This window comes from Lacerta agilis, chromosome Z, assembly GCF_009819535.1.
Source record: "Lacerta agilis isolate rLacAgi1 chromosome Z, rLacAgi1.pri, whole genome shotgun sequence".
NCBI lineage: Eukaryota > Metazoa > Chordata > Lepidosauria > Squamata > Lacertidae > Lacerta > Lacerta agilis.
In genome coordinates, this window is record NC_046331.1 from 14,336,344 (window position 1) to 14,353,920 (window position 17,577).

General features: G+C 43.1%; 1 protein-coding gene across 2 annotated transcripts in view; it reads right to left on the bottom strand.

Moving 5' to 3' along the window:
- Positions 1-17,577, bottom strand: part of GPR107 (G protein-coupled receptor 107) — a 47,828-nt gene that overhangs the window by 21,438 nt on the left and 8,813 nt on the right. For both annotated transcript variants that reach the window (XM_033137038.1, XM_033137039.1), the window contains exons 2-14: positions 11,277-11,396; positions 10,649-10,699; positions 9,335-9,423; positions 8,331-8,428; positions 7,532-7,575; positions 6,480-6,536; positions 5,390-5,488; positions 3,842-3,975; positions 2,744-2,819; positions 2,470-2,543; positions 1,521-1,638; positions 797-927; positions 194-237 (exon numbers count right to left, since the gene is read on the bottom strand). In XM_033137038.1, coding sequence (XP_032992929.1) covers positions 194-237; positions 797-927; positions 1,521-1,638; positions 2,470-2,543; positions 2,744-2,819; positions 3,842-3,975; positions 5,390-5,488; positions 6,480-6,536; positions 7,532-7,575; positions 8,331-8,428; positions 9,335-9,423; positions 10,649-10,699; positions 11,277-11,396 — 1,135 coding nt within the window. The remainder of the gene's footprint in view (positions 1-193; positions 238-796; positions 928-1,520; positions 1,639-2,469; positions 2,544-2,743; positions 2,820-3,841; positions 3,976-5,389; positions 5,489-6,479; positions 6,537-7,531; positions 7,576-8,330; positions 8,429-9,334; positions 9,424-10,648; positions 10,700-11,276; positions 11,397-17,577) is intronic.

The following is a 17,577-nucleotide window of genomic DNA, read 5'->3' on the forward strand; positions in this document are numbered from 1 at the left end:
GAACCACTGATTTTGCTGGATACAATTAATAGGTTTGAAGTCTCATTCCACAGTGAGAAATTCTGAATGCCCTTAGAAAAGATCCAACAAAATGCCAGCATGAGGTGGGAGTAGGAAGGGACCAGATTTGTGTAGCTTCACTCCCACAACAGTTTCATGGGGAGCAGAAGCTCAATGGCAATGAACAGCTTACCCTTCCCATCTGTTGCAGAAGCCTCCTGCAAATGTCTTATTGACCTAGAAGAGAGAATTAAGGTGAATTGGTAAGGAGACACCATTTTATGAGTTCAAGTCAATAGATGCTCAGAAAAGAAAAAAAATGGCACCACCAACCCACCAAAAGTAGGCACAAAGACTGCAATGGGCTTTATGCAAGTGAGGAGCGTCCTCTGCTGGCTAGGAAAACTTGCTGCTACATTCCCTGGACCAGCCAGGCATGCAAGTCAGACAAAGGCAGTTTTGAAACAAAACACACACACAGAGATAATCTTTTAACGTATTAGGCTTAATCCATTTGGTATCAAAGGAATTAGTGACAGTTATCAAGGCAGAGTAAAAACAAGATGGTGGGTGGAGTAAGTATTACTTATTTAAAGCATTTGTACCCTGCTCTTCTTGAGCCCCAAAGACTCCCAGAGAGGCTTAACATGGCATCAATTCATACAAGACAGTCCCTGCCTGCAGGCTTACAATCTAAAGGCCATGGTACAAAATCAAAAAGGGACAGGGAAGGTAGAGGGAGAAAGATACGAACTTCACATTGCATTCACAAATAGTTGCCCTCGCTGGTACTCACCATACAACTGGGAAGAGGATGGCCCCGCAGCAGAGCAAGTCAACCAGGAAAAGGATCTCTTTCCAGAGGCCATACTCCGTCGTGCCTTCTTCTGTTGACTCGATGATGATGTAGGCTACGTTGGCCAGGACCTGGTTAGAAGGGCAGCAAGCAAGACATCAGCCACTTGGAAACCCAAACCCAAACCTTATGAAGAACGGTTGAAGGAGTTGGGTATGTTTAGCCTGGAAAAGAGAAGACTGAGAGGAGATATGATGGCAATCTTCAAATATCTAAAGGGTGTCACGTGGAAGATAGAGCAAGCTTGTTTTCTCCTGATCTGGAGGGTAGGATGCGTACCAATGAATTTAACTTACAAGAAAGGTGATTCTGACTAAACACCAGGAATAACTTTCTGACAGAAAGAGCTGGTACACAGTGGGACAGGCTCCCTCCGGAGGTGGTGGGCTTCCCTTCCTTGGAGGTTTTTAAGCAGAGGTTGGATGGCCACCTGTCACGTATGATCTATTTGAGACTCCTGCATTATAGGGGGTCGGACTAGGCAACCGTTGGGGTCCCATCCAACTCCAAGATTCTAGACTTTGTTTCATGTAACATTCCTAAGAATCCGGGTTGAGGGTCAGTGATGACTTCATAAGCTCATCAAGGGTGTTCAAAGAACTCAGAAGTTCTGAGTTTATAAGTGCAACACAGCACACCCCTGCAATGGAGGTGAAGGCCTCACCTGGAGTGGAATGACAATCATGAAGATCTTCTTGTCCTTATCAGAAAGGATGTGCTTAATGAATGCCCAGCCTGTGCCAATGAGAGCAATGGTGATGAAGAGCAGAGCCCCCTTCAACCTGGTGAAAAAATAAATTAAATTAAATTGGCATCAGCAGGGGGAGTAAATGCTTCCTTGAACAACTGTTTCAGAAGCTACATGCATGAAAACCAAGAAGAAGAAGAAACATTCCCATGAGACATTGACAGTGCTCTACAGAGAAACTGATCAATCTTTATGTAAATGTCACAAGGGATTTCAAAAACATAAGTTATTTAATTTCCGTGCTTACACTCCAAGCCATCTCAACAGGAGAAAGCAATTTAGGAAAATTAATCAATTAACCAGCAAAATGTACACAAAGGCACATATCAGAAGCACAGGAGAACACCAACCACATCTGCTTAAGGGTTACAGAAATGGGGTTGTGCGTCCAGTGCTAGTCTTACTCAGACTAGGTGCACTGAAATTAATGAATGTGACCAACTTCGGCCCCTTAATTCCAATGGGTCTACTCTGAGTTAGACTAGCACTGGCAGCAACCCCGGAATATAAAACATAATAAGGTAATCTGAAACAATATTATGAGTGTATATAGAACAGGTGGCTTTGGCCCTCCATACATTTTTGGACTACAACTCCCATCATCCCTGGCCAACACTGTTGCTGGGGCTGTTGAGAGATACAGCTCAGGAATATTTGGAGGGCCAGATGTCACACCCAATACAGATGGAGGTGACAAAATAATTATTCTTGCACCTACAACGATTAGTACAGACATCAAGCAGGACCAACTCTGTTCTCCCCATGACCAATCATTTGAGAAGGAGAGGACCCACACACTCCACCAGCCAGCCTCTGTGGAGGTGGCAAACCACATGGCGGACAGCATCATGGTCCACATACTTACAGGTGAGTGATGTAGTAGACGACAGCCCAGCCTTCGATGGGAAAACCTTGAGAGGAGATGTAGTGGTAGTCAATCTGGAGGGGGAAAGGGCAGGAGTGATGTCAAAAGTGTGCAGTTAGCCAATAATCAAGCAGTATATGAACCTTGTTAAATATACCACCCAATGATTTGAAGATCTCACTGCCTTTTTATATTTGAATGCACAGCTCATAAAGACACTTACAGTTTTTTTCTTTATTAGTTGCAACTAAAAAAACAGACAGTGGTTACTTACTGCATGGAAGACTAATGAGAGGGACTTGGTGAAAGGAAGAGCAGCCATCAGCCAATGGATCTTGAACACATCAGCCCTGAAACAAAGAGACAAGAAGCAAAGTCAGAAGAGGATAGTCCTGCTGACACTCTCCTCACGGGGGGGGGGGGGAATCTATAATACAAAAGGCGAGTTTGAATCAAAATAATGTAGCAACAGAACCCACTGACATCTACTGCTTTTATTAAAATATTGTTACCCTTTTGTGGCAATGAATATTTATAGTCACAGGTATGCGCAGCAGGAAATCATAATGGACGCAGGACAGTTTTGACTCTCTCTCTCTCTCTTTCAGGACCAAAGTAAGGCACTTATTTACAAGGATATGAAAACCTATCTTGGTACAGCTACCCACATGGAAATAGCCAGTTTCTGGAAGAGTGAATAAGGGTCTCTTTAGGGAGGTGGGCATGGGGAAACACAATACTTGCTGACAAGGCCTGAGACCTGAGGGTATAGGGCGGCATACAAATTTAATGAATAATTTAATTTAATAAATAATAATAAATTTAAAAAGAGTGTAAAACAGCGCTGCTGGACCACGCTAGCGGCCCATCTAGTCCAGCATCCTGTTCTCACAGCGGCCACCCAGGAGCCCATGTAAAACCTGCAAGCAGGGCCTGAGCACAACAGCATCCTGCACATCTGTGATTTCCAGCAATTGCTATTCTGAAGCATTACTGCCTCCAACCATGGAGGCAGAGCATAGGTAACAGGGTTGGTGCATACTGATAGCCTTAGCCTCTTACACAGCAACACAGGCCTGCTAGGGGCGAGACAGAACAGGAGGCCTTTACAGGTGACTGGTGGCCAAGTCTTGCACACATCAACCCCAACCCTGGATTTCAGAGGGGTACATTGACTTGATTGACATATATCTAAGATGTATAAAACAGATCTCACATCTGAGCACCAACTGTTGAAAGCTATGCATTGTGGAGTCAAGAGTATATATGCTCTTTTAAACTGATGGCTTTTATGTGTGCATTCATTTATTTGATTGCAGAAATTTGGCTCTCTCTGAATGAGTGGCTGCTTTGCTAAGGATCCCCACTTTACCTGCGTTTCCGAAGAGTGTGGATCCATACGGCTCCAAAGATGAAGAAGAAGAGGGCCATGGAGATGTAGAGCTTAGGGAGAGGGATCTCTCCTGCTGAGAGGTAGCTGCTTGGATTCTTCTCCATAATCTCAATCTGGAAGCAGATTGCACTATTAGCATCGTCATTTATTGAATGTGTATACACCACTCAACTGCCAAAGCTGCATCTAAGCCGCTTGCAAGCATAAAACTCATTATTAAAAAAAACTGGCACATTTTATCAAAATAAACATTCACGCTATACAATGTTAATTGTTAACTCTGTTCAAACCTGTTTCCCCTTCATTTTTCTTTAAGCCAATTCAAGAATCAATAACCTAGATGTTGACCACTAGTGATGAACCACGTGTTGTAGATATTACTGCAAATTTACTATGGTATGTTTGTGATGTACAAATGACATGAGAAGACTTGGTCTGTTTATTTCTATCATTTATTTTTTCCTACGATTCCTGTTTATAAAACCCAATAAAAAATTATTCAAAAAAATAAAATGAAAATAAGCATCAACAATTAAAACATGCAATAAAATGAGACAATGGTAAAAGGAAAAGGAAAAAACAGTGTAGCAATTAAAAGTTTTAAAAAGAGGTTCAAGCCAGGAAATTAGGAAAATTGAAAAGTCAACTATCAGCATGGAAAATTCAGATCAAAAGAGGTTGCTCCATTTGGGTGAACTGTCCACTGCTCCACCAAACACCGTCTGCACCCAGCCAGCCCCCACCTGCCTGCCTGCCTTCTTGATTAGAACCAGTCCAGAGGGTGACCCTAGGTGTCAGTTTTCTCCTCCTCCTTGTTGGAGAAACAGGTTAACACAGGGTTAAACCTGGAGAGGAAGTGATGCTCCTCAGCTGGATGTTTTCATTCCTGTATAGTGCTGTTGTTTTTCTGTGTGTCGCAGTTCTGATTTGTGTGCCATGAGCACCATGCTGGAAGAATGTGCTCCAGGCTAATGTATACATTTCTCTGCAATAAAGTAGTCTTAGAAAAAGACTATGGACTCCGGAAGCCTTAATTAGCCTGACATTCCAGGGACGAGCTGCGTTACTCTGCTAAGACTGTTAATTACGTGCCAAATCAGGAAGCGCACAGGACCCAAGGTGACGACCGGCCGGGAGTACTTGTTATCCAGTAGGCTTGTGGCCACCCCATGCCGTTACATTACGGAATACTCCTTAGTCTGTTTTTCCCCTTGTAGAACTCAGGAGGGAGGAGGAGGAGAATAAAACCAGAATCAGTTGGCTCTGCCTGGTCTGGTTCTGGCTCCCCCAACCACCAACTCTGGGTGGGCACATCACTGGCTCTGGCTCCCTGCCTTCCACCCCACCAGTCCCAATGTACACCAACTGCTGCCAATTTAGATGGTGCACCTGAGATACCATGGGGCATTCCTAGCCAATAAATACTTTGGATGTCCTTCTCACACTCTCCCAAAGCAGTCCAGAACACCAGGAGGGAGCTGGGTGGGTGAGGAATCTGGGTTCAAAGGAAACAAAAGCCCGGCTCACATCAAGAGTGAAGAGGAGCTGCTCATTCTTCGGGACACATTTGTGAAAATACAGACTGTAGAGGCCTTCTTGGTTTTCTGAGCTGATGTTGAAGGAGAACTGAGAAGAAGAAAGGAAATGTCAACAATCTGCGCAAATGTTCACGAGTCATTCCACTTTAAAGTAGTCCAACTAAGGTAAACAATTTTTTAAGAATTGGTGCCTGAGTTTGATTTTTTCCTCTGCTCTCCCTGTTCCTTTTCCCTTTTGTGTTATGGTTTTGTTTCCAGATTGTAAGCCTATGGGCACTGATTGTATGTAAGCCACACTGGGAGGCTTTTTGGCTGAGGAATGGGGTACAAATGCCCCAAATAAATAAAAAATAGCCCCGACTCTAAAACCAACCTCTTGCTTTCAGCTCAGCATCATTAATTTATATACTGCTTCTGGCCAAGAGAGAGGCTTCCAAGCAGCTTATGAAACTGAGTTACAAATCGATGAGTGCTCTCCCAAGTGATGCTATCGAAACAGAAGGACCAGGGTTTTAAGGCAGAGATTATTGTAAAAGAAATTATGGCTGACTCTGAAGATGGTTTGGAAGCTTTAATTGGTGGGAGAGAGAGAAAAGGGAGGCAGCCCAGGTGTTGGTGGAATCCAGAGAGATGGAATATGGAACACTGATTATGCACCAATGGCAATGGCTTCCTGTCCATTTCTCACCACCACTGATCTGTACACCACCTTTCCACAGTTAAAACAATGCTGATGGCAGCCTAGCACACCAAAGATGTTGAATAATTCACCTTAACAATCACAAAAATGTAACAAATTTTTTAAAAGTCATAAACAATAAATGAAAACACTGGAACAAGTGGACAGCAAAATCAAGCAATCCCTATGTAATTCATAACAATAAAGATACAAAGAACTGTAACGTCATTAATGGCAAAAAAGAAGCATTTCCAAAATTTCGGATTTCTGGGCTCCAAGAAAGGCTTTTGAAGCAGATTTTGGTGATTGTTCCAAGTTTAAGATGAAGAAGGTGGTATTTTAGGCAACTTGTAGCAAAACAGACACTCATGCACCTGACTTATGTTTCAGGAGCACTGACCTGGAATGAATAACGACCATCTTTGCTCTGGATGGGATGTGTCTTCTCTGGCGGCAACTGGATCAAGGAGCAATTGAGACAAAGTCAAGCTTTTGCCAATTTACTAGGAACAGGTTGAATTCGTCAAAGGAAAATGCTAATTGCAAAACCACCCTCATCAGCGCAGCCTTAAGATATGCAAAAAGTTGTTATTAACTGAATTTCTATTTCACCCTTCCTCCCCAAGGAGCCCAGGGTGGTAAACAGGCACACAATTTAAAATCAAAAACAAGCAAAAGCAGATCAAAACATTCTAAAAACAATTACAATCAAAAACATTGAAAAGGGAGTTAGTTAAAAACTTTCTAAAAGAAGTTACAGCTAAAAAAAGATTCTTCCACCTTCAGGGTTGCCAGGATCAGGGTTCCTCAGCTTGGGTAAACAAAGCTGTTTTCAAACCCCTCCTGAAACTGAATATTGATGGAGAGGCAGACACACCTCACTAGGGAGGGCATTACATGGGGGGGAAGATACAAAAAAGGCCCTGCTGCTCCTGTCTTGTGAACAGCAGTCATATAAAGGCCATGTTACACAGCACAACAGCGTTACAGTTCTGACCATCCCCAGAACTGTCCAATGCCAGGGATGGCAAACCTGTGTGCCCTCCAGATGTCGCTAGGTACAAACTCTCCTTCAACTCTATGATTCATCCCTGTACTGGCTATACAAAAGGTGCTGAACTCTCCTTCACTGGAGGGTTTTCAAATGGAGGTTGGGTTCCATCTGTCAGAAATTCTTTAGCTGTGATTCCTGCATTGCAGGGAGTTGGACTAGATGACTCTTGGGGGAATCCCTTTTCAACTTCACAGTTCTATTATCCTATGACTCTTTTTAGATGATAATTTCAGTATTTGGCTCTCCCCTTTTCCCTTATGCTCTTCACATTCTTTGGATGGTGTACTTGTTCTTACATTGTTCTGTTTTGGGTATGTCCATTCTGTTCCTGGTTGCTACATATTCTATAGATGATGATGATGATGATGATTATACAAAATAAGGCAACAGTCTCTTACCTGGAGTTCTGTCACATTTTGCTTGGATTGTGGTTGCTTAGGATCTAGAGGCGTAAAACACACAAGCATGAGAACAGGAACCTTGGTCATTTACATGGTGGTGGTGTGCGCTACTGAGACTAGCAGTCCAATGTGCTCAGCGCTCTCATGCTACCAGCTATGATGGCTATGCTTCTGTAACTGGAGGCAGCAATGTTCCTGCATACCAGTTGCTTGCATCCTGCTTGTGGTTCTCCCATATAGGTCTCCCAGTGATTAGCCACTGTGAGAACAGGATGCTGGACTAGATGGGTCATTGGCCTGATCCAGAAGGCTCTTCTTATGGTCCTACCCAGAGCACAAAATGCAGAAAAACTTTTCACTGTGTTCCTCTTACAGTACATGGTGTAACACTTCTGCTGCCAGAGGCAACTGGGGCGAGTGGTGCTCTGCTCGGGTCCTGCTTAGAGCAAGAGGCAAGGGGTTGGCCACCGTGAGAACAGGATGATGAACGAAGATGGGTCCCTGTCAGCAAAAAGTTTTGATTTTCCCCAGTAAGAGAGATCCAAGAAGTCTAATTCTGGCATTTTCTCCTACAGGTTCTGTACAGCCAGGAGGGCTAGCTGCCACTGACAACTAGGCCAAATCCATTTCTAAAGTCACCGGAACAAGTAGTTTCACTGTCGTAGTGAACTCTATTGACAGGCCATTGACATGCACCTTTTCCTGATAAGACACAGGACTGTGATATAGAGTATGCAAGTGAAGCTGTTCCTTAAATTAATGGCCAGCCATAGGAGTGGGGGTGGGGGAGGTTTACCTGAATTCTGCTTGCTTCCCACATTCACACTCCCATCAGTGTCATCAAATACGATTTCTGGCAACTGAGGAATATTGGATTTGGGCTTGACTTGCACACTGGGGAGAAAGAGGGAATGCTTCAATAGCACAAAAATATTTATATGGGTAGAAAAAAATATATGAGATGACATTGGAACCCTGGAAACTGCTGCCTTATGCAAAGTCAGAACACTGGTCCATCTAGGGCAGAACTGTCTACAATGAATGGCTCTCCAGGGTTTCAGGGCCAAGCTTGGGTGTGTAGAAATCAGCCTCTTACACAGAAGTAAAGACTGCACCTAAAGCAAAGTAGATTTCAAATAGAAGAATGGCATAAAGTATGAATCTTAGAGATTAATGATAAATTCATGTGTGCTATCAAAGAAGGGGAATATGGAAGAGAAATGATTTTGAGGAAATATGGAAGGCATTTGTGGAATTTGTATTGTTAAAGCAGAAGGGATCAAACCATCTCAAGAAGTGTTAAATTTTTTGAAACTTGGGATAATTATGATAAATAATGGTCTCTGGGGTGGGGTGCACATTTTTTCTACTACTATTGTTGTTGTTGTTGTTGTTGTTGTTTTTTAAAAAATAAGAAAAGCCTGTAGCTCAAGGGCAGAGCACCTACCCTGTATGCAGAAGGCCCCAGGTTCAAACCCTAACATCTCCAGGTAGTGTTGGGAATGTCCATCCTACTGCTTGAAAACCAGGAACGCTGCTGCCAATCAGTGTAGACAATGCTAAGCTAGATGGACTAATAGTCTGACCTTGCATATGATCCTAAACATCATAACCATTGCACTGCCCACCTTTATTTCTGGCCCTTCTCACAACTGGTATGGGGCCCTTGGAATGTTTCCCAGGAGGGAATGAGGCCCCTGGGCTGTAATTTTGTTTCCCAGAGCCTGTGCTTTCTGCTACAGGTTCCAAATTGGGGGTGGGGGGGTGAGAGAATGGAGAGATTTGGGAAGCTTCTCTTACATCTTCTTTTTGAAGTCCAGTATCAGACGGGTGACTGAGATGTCATGGTCCGGCGTTTTATTCAAAATGCAATATTCCATTTCTTCATCCTGGAGAAGAAGGAGTAAGCAAAAGCTGATGATTCTAAACACCTGCCACCTCCTTGCATCAGGGGAGGAAGTAAATGGCATATGGAGTTAGCTTCTCAATATTATTATTATTCATTCTTTATTCTGAATTCAAACAAGGAACACATAAAACCAGAACAAAGGACAAAAATCAAATTACTTGCAAATTTCTCCAAACAGATTTAAGAGGGCATAAAGGCCAGAAAGTTGTTTATAATTTATTTATTTGTTTGTTTATTTATTTATTTAATAAAATGTACGCACTGCTTGCTTGTAAAAAATGAGCAAACCAGAGATCTTGGGCAACATGAGGCAAGAACAAGAGCCACCCAAAGCATCTAATGTGGGTACGGGAACCTGTGGCCTTCTAGATCTTGTCATCGACTACAAATGTACAAAGTTCCACCACCTGCTGCATAGTTTTAGAGTTCCGTTTGCCCTCTTAAGGTGCGCAGATAATGAGTAAGCTTCTCAGAAACTGCCACAATTACAGCATTTTTTGGTACCAGTTCTCCATAACTGACAAGACACCTTTCTATCCTTGTGAAGTAACTAGGCATGCTCCTACCATCAAATACAGTGGTACCTCTGGTTAAGTACTTAATTCATTCTGGAGGTCCGTTCTTAACCTGAAACTGTTCTTAATCTGAAGCACCACTTTAGCTAATGGGACCTCCCGCTGCCGCTGCGCCACCAGAGCACAATTTCTGTTCTTATCCTGAAGCAAAGTTCTTAACCTGAAGCATTATTTCTGGGTTAGCGGAGTATGTAACCTGAAGCGTATGTAACCTGAAGCGTATGTAACCCGAGGTACCACTGTAAGTGATTACAGGTTTGCAAACGCTCCTGGCATTTTCTCTATCTATATAGATAATAAACATAGTTTAGGATCCTATACTTCTCTCTCTCTACTACTTCTTTCCAAAAAGGCTCTATCTTGCTCTCTCTCTCTCTCTCTTTTACAGCTGGATAGGTCCACCAGAAGTCTTCACGTAGCAATAACATCACTTTTCAGAGAAGTAGACATAAATCTAAGGAGGTACTACCAATACATTGTCACCTCAGTCCATGTTGTGTCCAAGATGAATTTGTACAAGGCAGAGCATTCTTCTTCATTAGCCAAAAGAACTCAGCAGAAAACAATGATAAATTTGGGTGTTCTAATTGGTCTTGTCTGAGCTAGAATGTGCTCAACCTCTGGCCTTACCAGATAAGTGGAGAATCCATCATTCCGTGTTCGGTCTAAACTGAATCCCACCTAAAAAAGAAAAAAGAACATACATTTTTCTTCCAAAGAACGAAGCATTAAAATTTAAGGTTTTCAACAGTTTTTTTTAAGTATGTGTAAAAAAAACCGGTAATCAAGCTTTTTGCTTCTTGATAAAAGCAGCCATTTCTCATATTAGAAAAAGTTTGCTAAAGCAGTACATAAATGAAATTAAAAACAACAACACCCCTCTCAGAAAGTGGCACTGTCACTGGAGGTGTTTAAACAAAGGTTGGGTGGCCATCTGCCAAGGATTCTGTAGCTGTGATTCCTGCACTGCAGGGGTTGGTTTAGATAACCCTTGGGGTCCCTTCCAACTCTACAATTCTAGGAACTCCCACCATCCCTGGTTATTAGTTACCTGAGTCTGATGAAAACTGAAGTCCAGCAGCATCTGTAAAGTCAAGGGATCCCACCACCACTATTGGCTCAAAAGGGTAGACCTTTGCAAAGGGCCAGGTGGTGTTTGAGCCCAATACATTACCCTCCCTTTGACTGCCCAACTCTTCCATGAAGGCATGGGGGGTGTTCCTTCAGTTGAGGTGCAAAATACAAAAGGGATGCCTACCAGGTAGTCTTTGACACCTACTCCAACCGGTTTTACTGAGAGGTTGTGCACGTTGACCATCATGAAACCATCTTTGAAGAAGCCGAAGGTGTTCAGATGGACTTTCTGACGTATGTCTTCCTGGAAAAAAGGAAACAGGGCTTCTTTACAAGCTGCAGTGAGGCAAGCTGATGTAGGGATGGGCAGGGAGGGTGCTTGTCACTGGGGTTGGTGAATGCCTTGTCACTCAAGGAGCAGAGGGGGGGCCATTTGGGCAGGTGGGATGCTGCCCCACTGACCTCAAGTGTTTCAGCATAGCTCAGGTGGTTAGAACATGGTGCTGATACCACCAAGGTCACAGGTTTAATCCCTACATAGGACAGCTGCATTTTCCTGCAATGCAGAAGGTAGAACTAGATGATCCTCAGGGTCCCTTCCAACTCTACAATTCTATGATTCTATGGATAAGTCTACCAACAGCCAGTCCCTTTTTGCTTGCCTCCCTGAGGGTGACCCTGCCTGGCAGCTTCCTGATCCTCAGTCTCAGTGTTACACCTTTTAGAACTCAACAGGGAGGGGGGAATGAGGCTAGACCTAGAATTACTTGGCTCTGCCTCTCATTGGCTCTGGCTTTTCACCCACCATTGACTGTAGCTGTACTTGTCATTGGCTTTGGCTTTGGCTCCACCTAATGCTTGGGCTCCCTGCCTTCTGCCCCACCAGCCTCAGTGGGCACCAGCCTGAACTACACTCAAGACTGTGGCTTGTCTCACATTGTATAGGGATTTATAGCTTCCCACCTTTCCAGTCCTTCAATCAAGTCCCACAGCAGCTTGCAGAGAATCCAAATTATAATAAAATTCTATTTTTAAGAAACACTAAAAATTAATTTTAAAAATTGAATTACAAAAGAACTATATATATATATATATATATATATATATATATATATATATATATATGAGAGAAATCACAGTCTCTTACTCACACCTAATGTAAGACAATGTTGCACCCAGTTTGGGGTTGAAGAGGGAAAGAAGTAAAAGGAGAGACTGTTTAAAAAACAGTACCAAAAAAAGCAAGTGGCAGAGATGATGCTAACACAAAATACAGAAGTGTTCAGAGAAAAGGGAATACTGTAAGTTTGTTTTTAAAGAATGAATGGAGGGAGAAAGAAAGAGTGAAGAGATAAAAAGGGGAAGTCAGGGATAACTTTATGAAATCATTTATTACTTTATATTAATTTATATACTGTACTGTACTGCTTAACACCAAAATAAGTTTATAAGTAGTTTACCAAGTACAAATAATAGTCACCCCAGTAGCCTACCCACCATATCTCATATGGCAAGGGGACCCAAAGAAGGGACTTCTTGTTATCTACCATTCCATACTTCCTGGAAATGTATCAAATCTTGATAACCTTAGATTTTATTTACATATGGGCAATGTCCTTAGTCCTTAAGGCTGTAGAGTCCTCTCCCCACAGCAATAGAGAAGCGACATGTAAAACAATTGGTTACTTAGCAGACTATGGGCAGATTCTAGTATTTGGGCTGGGCGGAGCTTCTGAAAGGCAAGGCAGCCTATTCTGGGTCTGTTTGGTTGTTCCCAATTATTGCAGACAGCTAATCATTTTGCATGCTCATGCACAGGTTGACAGTTCAGTGCAGTTCCTTACACACCTCAATGCTCTTCCTACCATTCATACTGCTCTTTGCCAAGGAGGGGGAAGAAATTGTGGGTTTGTATTCAGCTAAGTTTTACCCAGGCACTATTTGCAAACCAAACATACGTTAAATGCTTTGACACTGAAGCACTAAGTGCCCAGAGCCCCCTGAATGGAAGCTTTTGAACCCAAGCCAGGAAGAATTCCAAACCAAGTGGAGCTTGAAGTATACTTGAAGGATTTGAGCGAAACTGTCAGAATTAGGCAGGCATTGCCAAAGATTCCTGAAGGGGAACCGTCTGGTCAATCATAACAAAAGTATGAGCAGCATGTTGTAGCCTTCTTGGGCTTTGATGCCTTTAGGAGATAGAGGAGGAGAATGGGCAAAACCATGATATAATTATAGTCTTAGCCTCATTGTGGTTAAAGGTATAATGGGGGATAGGCTCCAGGATAATGTGCTCTCCACAAACATGATATCCTCCGTTCATTTGCATTAACCTTAATGAACCTTAACAATGGTTACTGTCAGAATTTGAAAACCAGGGTTTGAAACTAGTTAGCAAACCCTGGTTGAGAGGGAAACTGATTAGTGGCAACCTTGGTTTAAAAGGTGGTACTTACCCCTGGTCAAGTCCGTTGAGGGAGAGAAGAATGGCACTCTAGAGAGGGGGGAGCATAGGCTCTTGAAGCCTGTCACTGGTGTAATGTGGTGCCGTGGTTAGAGTGTCATACTAGAACAGGGGTCAGCAATCTAAGGCCCATGGGCCACAAGTGGCCCACGGGGGTCGTTTAACCGGCCCACGAGCCGCCCCCGAACCAAGCTGCCCACTCGGCGAGTCCCCGCATGCTGCACTAAACCAGCACAGCGCAGCACAGGGACTCGCTTCCGCGGCGCCAGAAATCGCATCTGCGCAGACACCAAAAATTAATTCTGCACAGATGCAGACACCAAAAATCGTGGGGGCATGCACACAATCTAGCCCACGTAGGGATCTCCACTGGAGTGAACCAGCCAAGGCAAGGTAAACCTTGCCGATCCCTGTACTAGAACCTGAGAGAGACCAGGGTTCAAATACTCACTCAGCCATGAAGCTCGCTGGGTGAACTTGGGACCAGTCACTGCCTCTCTCAGACTAACCTACCTCACAGGATTGTTGTGGGGATTAGATGAGGGAGAAAAAGAAACATATATGCCACCTTGAGCTCATTGGAGAAAAAGGTAGGATATAAATGCAGTAAATAAATAAAAGCAATGCAGGGCAGCCTGGCTAAACGGTCACATCTAGAAGGCACCATGCTAACCACCCCTGCCTAAAGGGACAGGCTGTACCAGCTTTCAACAACCTGGTGCTGCTTCAGATGTTGTTGGACTCCAACTCCCATCAGACCCCAGGCAGCTGATGGGAGTTGGAGTCCAAGAACACCTGCACCAGCAACCCAATAAATGCAAAATAAAACCACAGCTGCAAGTCTCTGCCTGTGCCATGGAAGGAACAATTCATTCAAATGGCAATCTGCCCTGCCCAAGATACACCTTATGGTTCTGTTTTCCCACACACACCCAGACTCAAGAGCACACATCTGGCTTGCTGATGGATGTCCAGTATCTGCAGTGCTGTTTGTCTGGTCATTACTTCCTGTTAAGAAGTGTGTTACATTTACCCAATGGAAATCAGTTGCATGGGAAATGTCCAGGACTTGCCACAGAGACAGAGATTCTTAAGACACCCACTAGATATATCACTGAGACACAAACAAGAGCAAACTTGGAGCACTTGAAATCTGAAGAGCAACACTTTCTGGTTTAATCAGCAGGGGGCAACGCCACCACAGCCCATGTACAATGAGGGAGCAAAATGATTTCATGAAACAGGACTGGAAATGGTGGCTAATGCCCTAGGGGGCATGTCCACACACACAAAAGCCAACTATGGATGCATGGGGGGGCGGACTTTAAACAATGATTAACAAGAACATGGGAATGTGTCAAAGTATTAAATGCTGAACCTGCATTTGCCACTATTTAAGAAAGCCACCTATTGGGGGTCAACAGCAGGGGAGGGTTTTCTCTTCACGCCCTGTGGGGATCCCTGAAATCACTGGGTCAGCTAGTGTGTGTGTGTGTGTGTGTGTGTGTGTGTATAAAGAGTGATAAATTCTTACAAACCCTAACCACACCTCACAGCTAAAGTGAATCACAGCCACCATCCTTTTTTTCAAAATAGACAGAGGGAAGAATTCAATCAACCTTGCATAGTCTTTTTTTTTTAATTGAAAACAATTTATATGCCGCTTGTTCAACAGAAGACCTCTAAGCAGTTTATAAAGAATACCTAAACCCTACACCTGCCATTATAAAGAAGTTCAAGAGAGCCGGACAAGAAAAACACTACTGTACTTTTCAATTAACCTAGCAAAGTTTTATTACATATGAAAAATCAACAGAACATGATTATAGGCCTCCAAGGACACATGGCAACTTGTGAAATGATACCTTTGTTTAAAAACTGAAATGACATGAAAGTTAAATGTAATTAAATATAAATTTGGTGCTTCTGGAGGGGGGATTGTTGAACACTGATAATTGCTTCTTGTATAAATATGTGAAACCAATAAAATATGGGGGGGGGAATCCAAGTATGCTCAGACAATAACTATATACATGTAATACAGGTTAACATGGGGTGGGGGAATCACAGACCAGGAAATAAAAAAAAGAAATGCATCAACTATCAGTTCATTTTTTCCAATTTATTTAATTGATTTTAACAATTTTAAGCACTTTACAATATCGTTAAATTTTCATTCTCCCCCCCCCCCTCACTGGGGGAAGCAAATTTTCACTCCCCACTCTCACCGGGAAAGACAATAACCATTTCGCATTTCACAATAATAAACATACTCAATATCATTGCTTGGGCCTGACCCATTTCTGTAGGCCAGATATTCTTCCTTTCCTCAAGTTCATTTTCCCTTTGACTTCCTCAGATCCACCCCTGTTGATTTCATTATCTATCCTCTTTATCAGTTTTCCAAATTCATAAGACATATCTAATTTTACCCCAATATTACATTTTTCTTTCCATTTCCTTACCTTTTTTTAACAAAATCATATAACACTAAAATCATTTTCCTTCTTATTTTACCAATCCTATTTCCACTTAACTAACTCCTTTTATTTTCTATACCTCAGATCCTAACTTCTTCTGAAACTTTCCTAACTCCTAAATTTCTACTTTTTGCACCCTTCCCTTCCTCCGGTCTCGAAATTCTAAGCTATTTTTTGCACCTCTATCCTCCTAATTTTCCAACACATCTTCATTAACGCCAAAATCCAGATCCAACCGTAATAATCACCCATAGAGGGAAAAACAATCAAAGTATAGCCCTTTTACCCCACTCCAACCCTCACACGCCCCCGAGCACAACAATCAGTCCATGCTGGTTGCCTTCCTCATTTCCTCCCTTGCAGTGTGCTGCCTCTCAGATCATCACCTTTACTTGATACAATGCAAACTGTTTGCAATTCTCCTCCCCTCCCTTGCAATATACTGTTCTCTACATCCTCATATTTACAGATTCCTTCCTCCGTGTCTTCATCCCTGCAAAACAGTCCCTCTGGGTTAAATGCCATATCGCTCCCTCCCGCTTTTTGTTGTGCTCTGCTTAGCGAAAAGTCTATGGCTGGTTTTATTTCCTTCACTTCTCCCTCCAGTTCCTTAAGTTCCTCTGGGGCTGGCACCGCCATCTCCAAAGTCCGACTTGAGGCTCTCATATTCTGTTCCATCTCTTGTAGCAATTCCAAAGTCTTTTTGTTTAAAGCATCGGACCATCTTTCCTTTGTCATTTTCAAGGTCAAAAAACAACTTTGTAGTCAAAATAATCCGTTATACTGTAACACCAACCACCATAATGTCCAAATTTCTTGCTAAATCTTTCAAGACCTCGGAAGAAAGGGTAAGTCTTTTCCAAATCCTAATTTGCAGCAATTAAATCTTTGCTCTCTTCCCCCCTCTTTGGGGAAACAGTCACAGAAGTTTTTCTCCCCCCCCCCCACAACTTTTGGCAGCAGCCTTGGTTACGCTATTACACTGTTCCTTCTGTTTCAACCGTAAGGGACTGACCTCCGTAATTTTAAATCCCTTTCTTCTTCCAAATTAGTTTCAATTGCTTTTTTACTCACAGTTTGAATGATTCCAATCCAAATTTAACGGAGAAATTGAGCGCTTGTGACAATCAGCAGTCGCAGCTTCACGCAGCAAGGATAGCTGCTGGATCCACAGTGCTCCGTCTCCCACCTCGCTCGCTCTCAGCGGCTCTTATTAGAGCTTACAGGGGAGATGTAATGAGCACCCGCTGGGTCACCATGCCCCCAGGACGCTCTTCCTGGGGTTCTTCAGGAGTCCGCAGCGCGGTTGCGGGTTCCCCTCCCCCTTGCCGCATCGGGGAATCTTGGGCCGAAATTCCCCCGACTGATCGCTATGGCGCCCAACCGGAAGTCCTGCATTAACTATCAGTTCAAACCCTTATTTTGAGCAATATAAGCATGTCAATTTACTATTAATAGGATTTTTTAAAAGCTTAACATTTGTCTAGACTGGTCTCCCCCCACACCAAGCCGCTGAATTTCACAAGACTGAATTAATCATA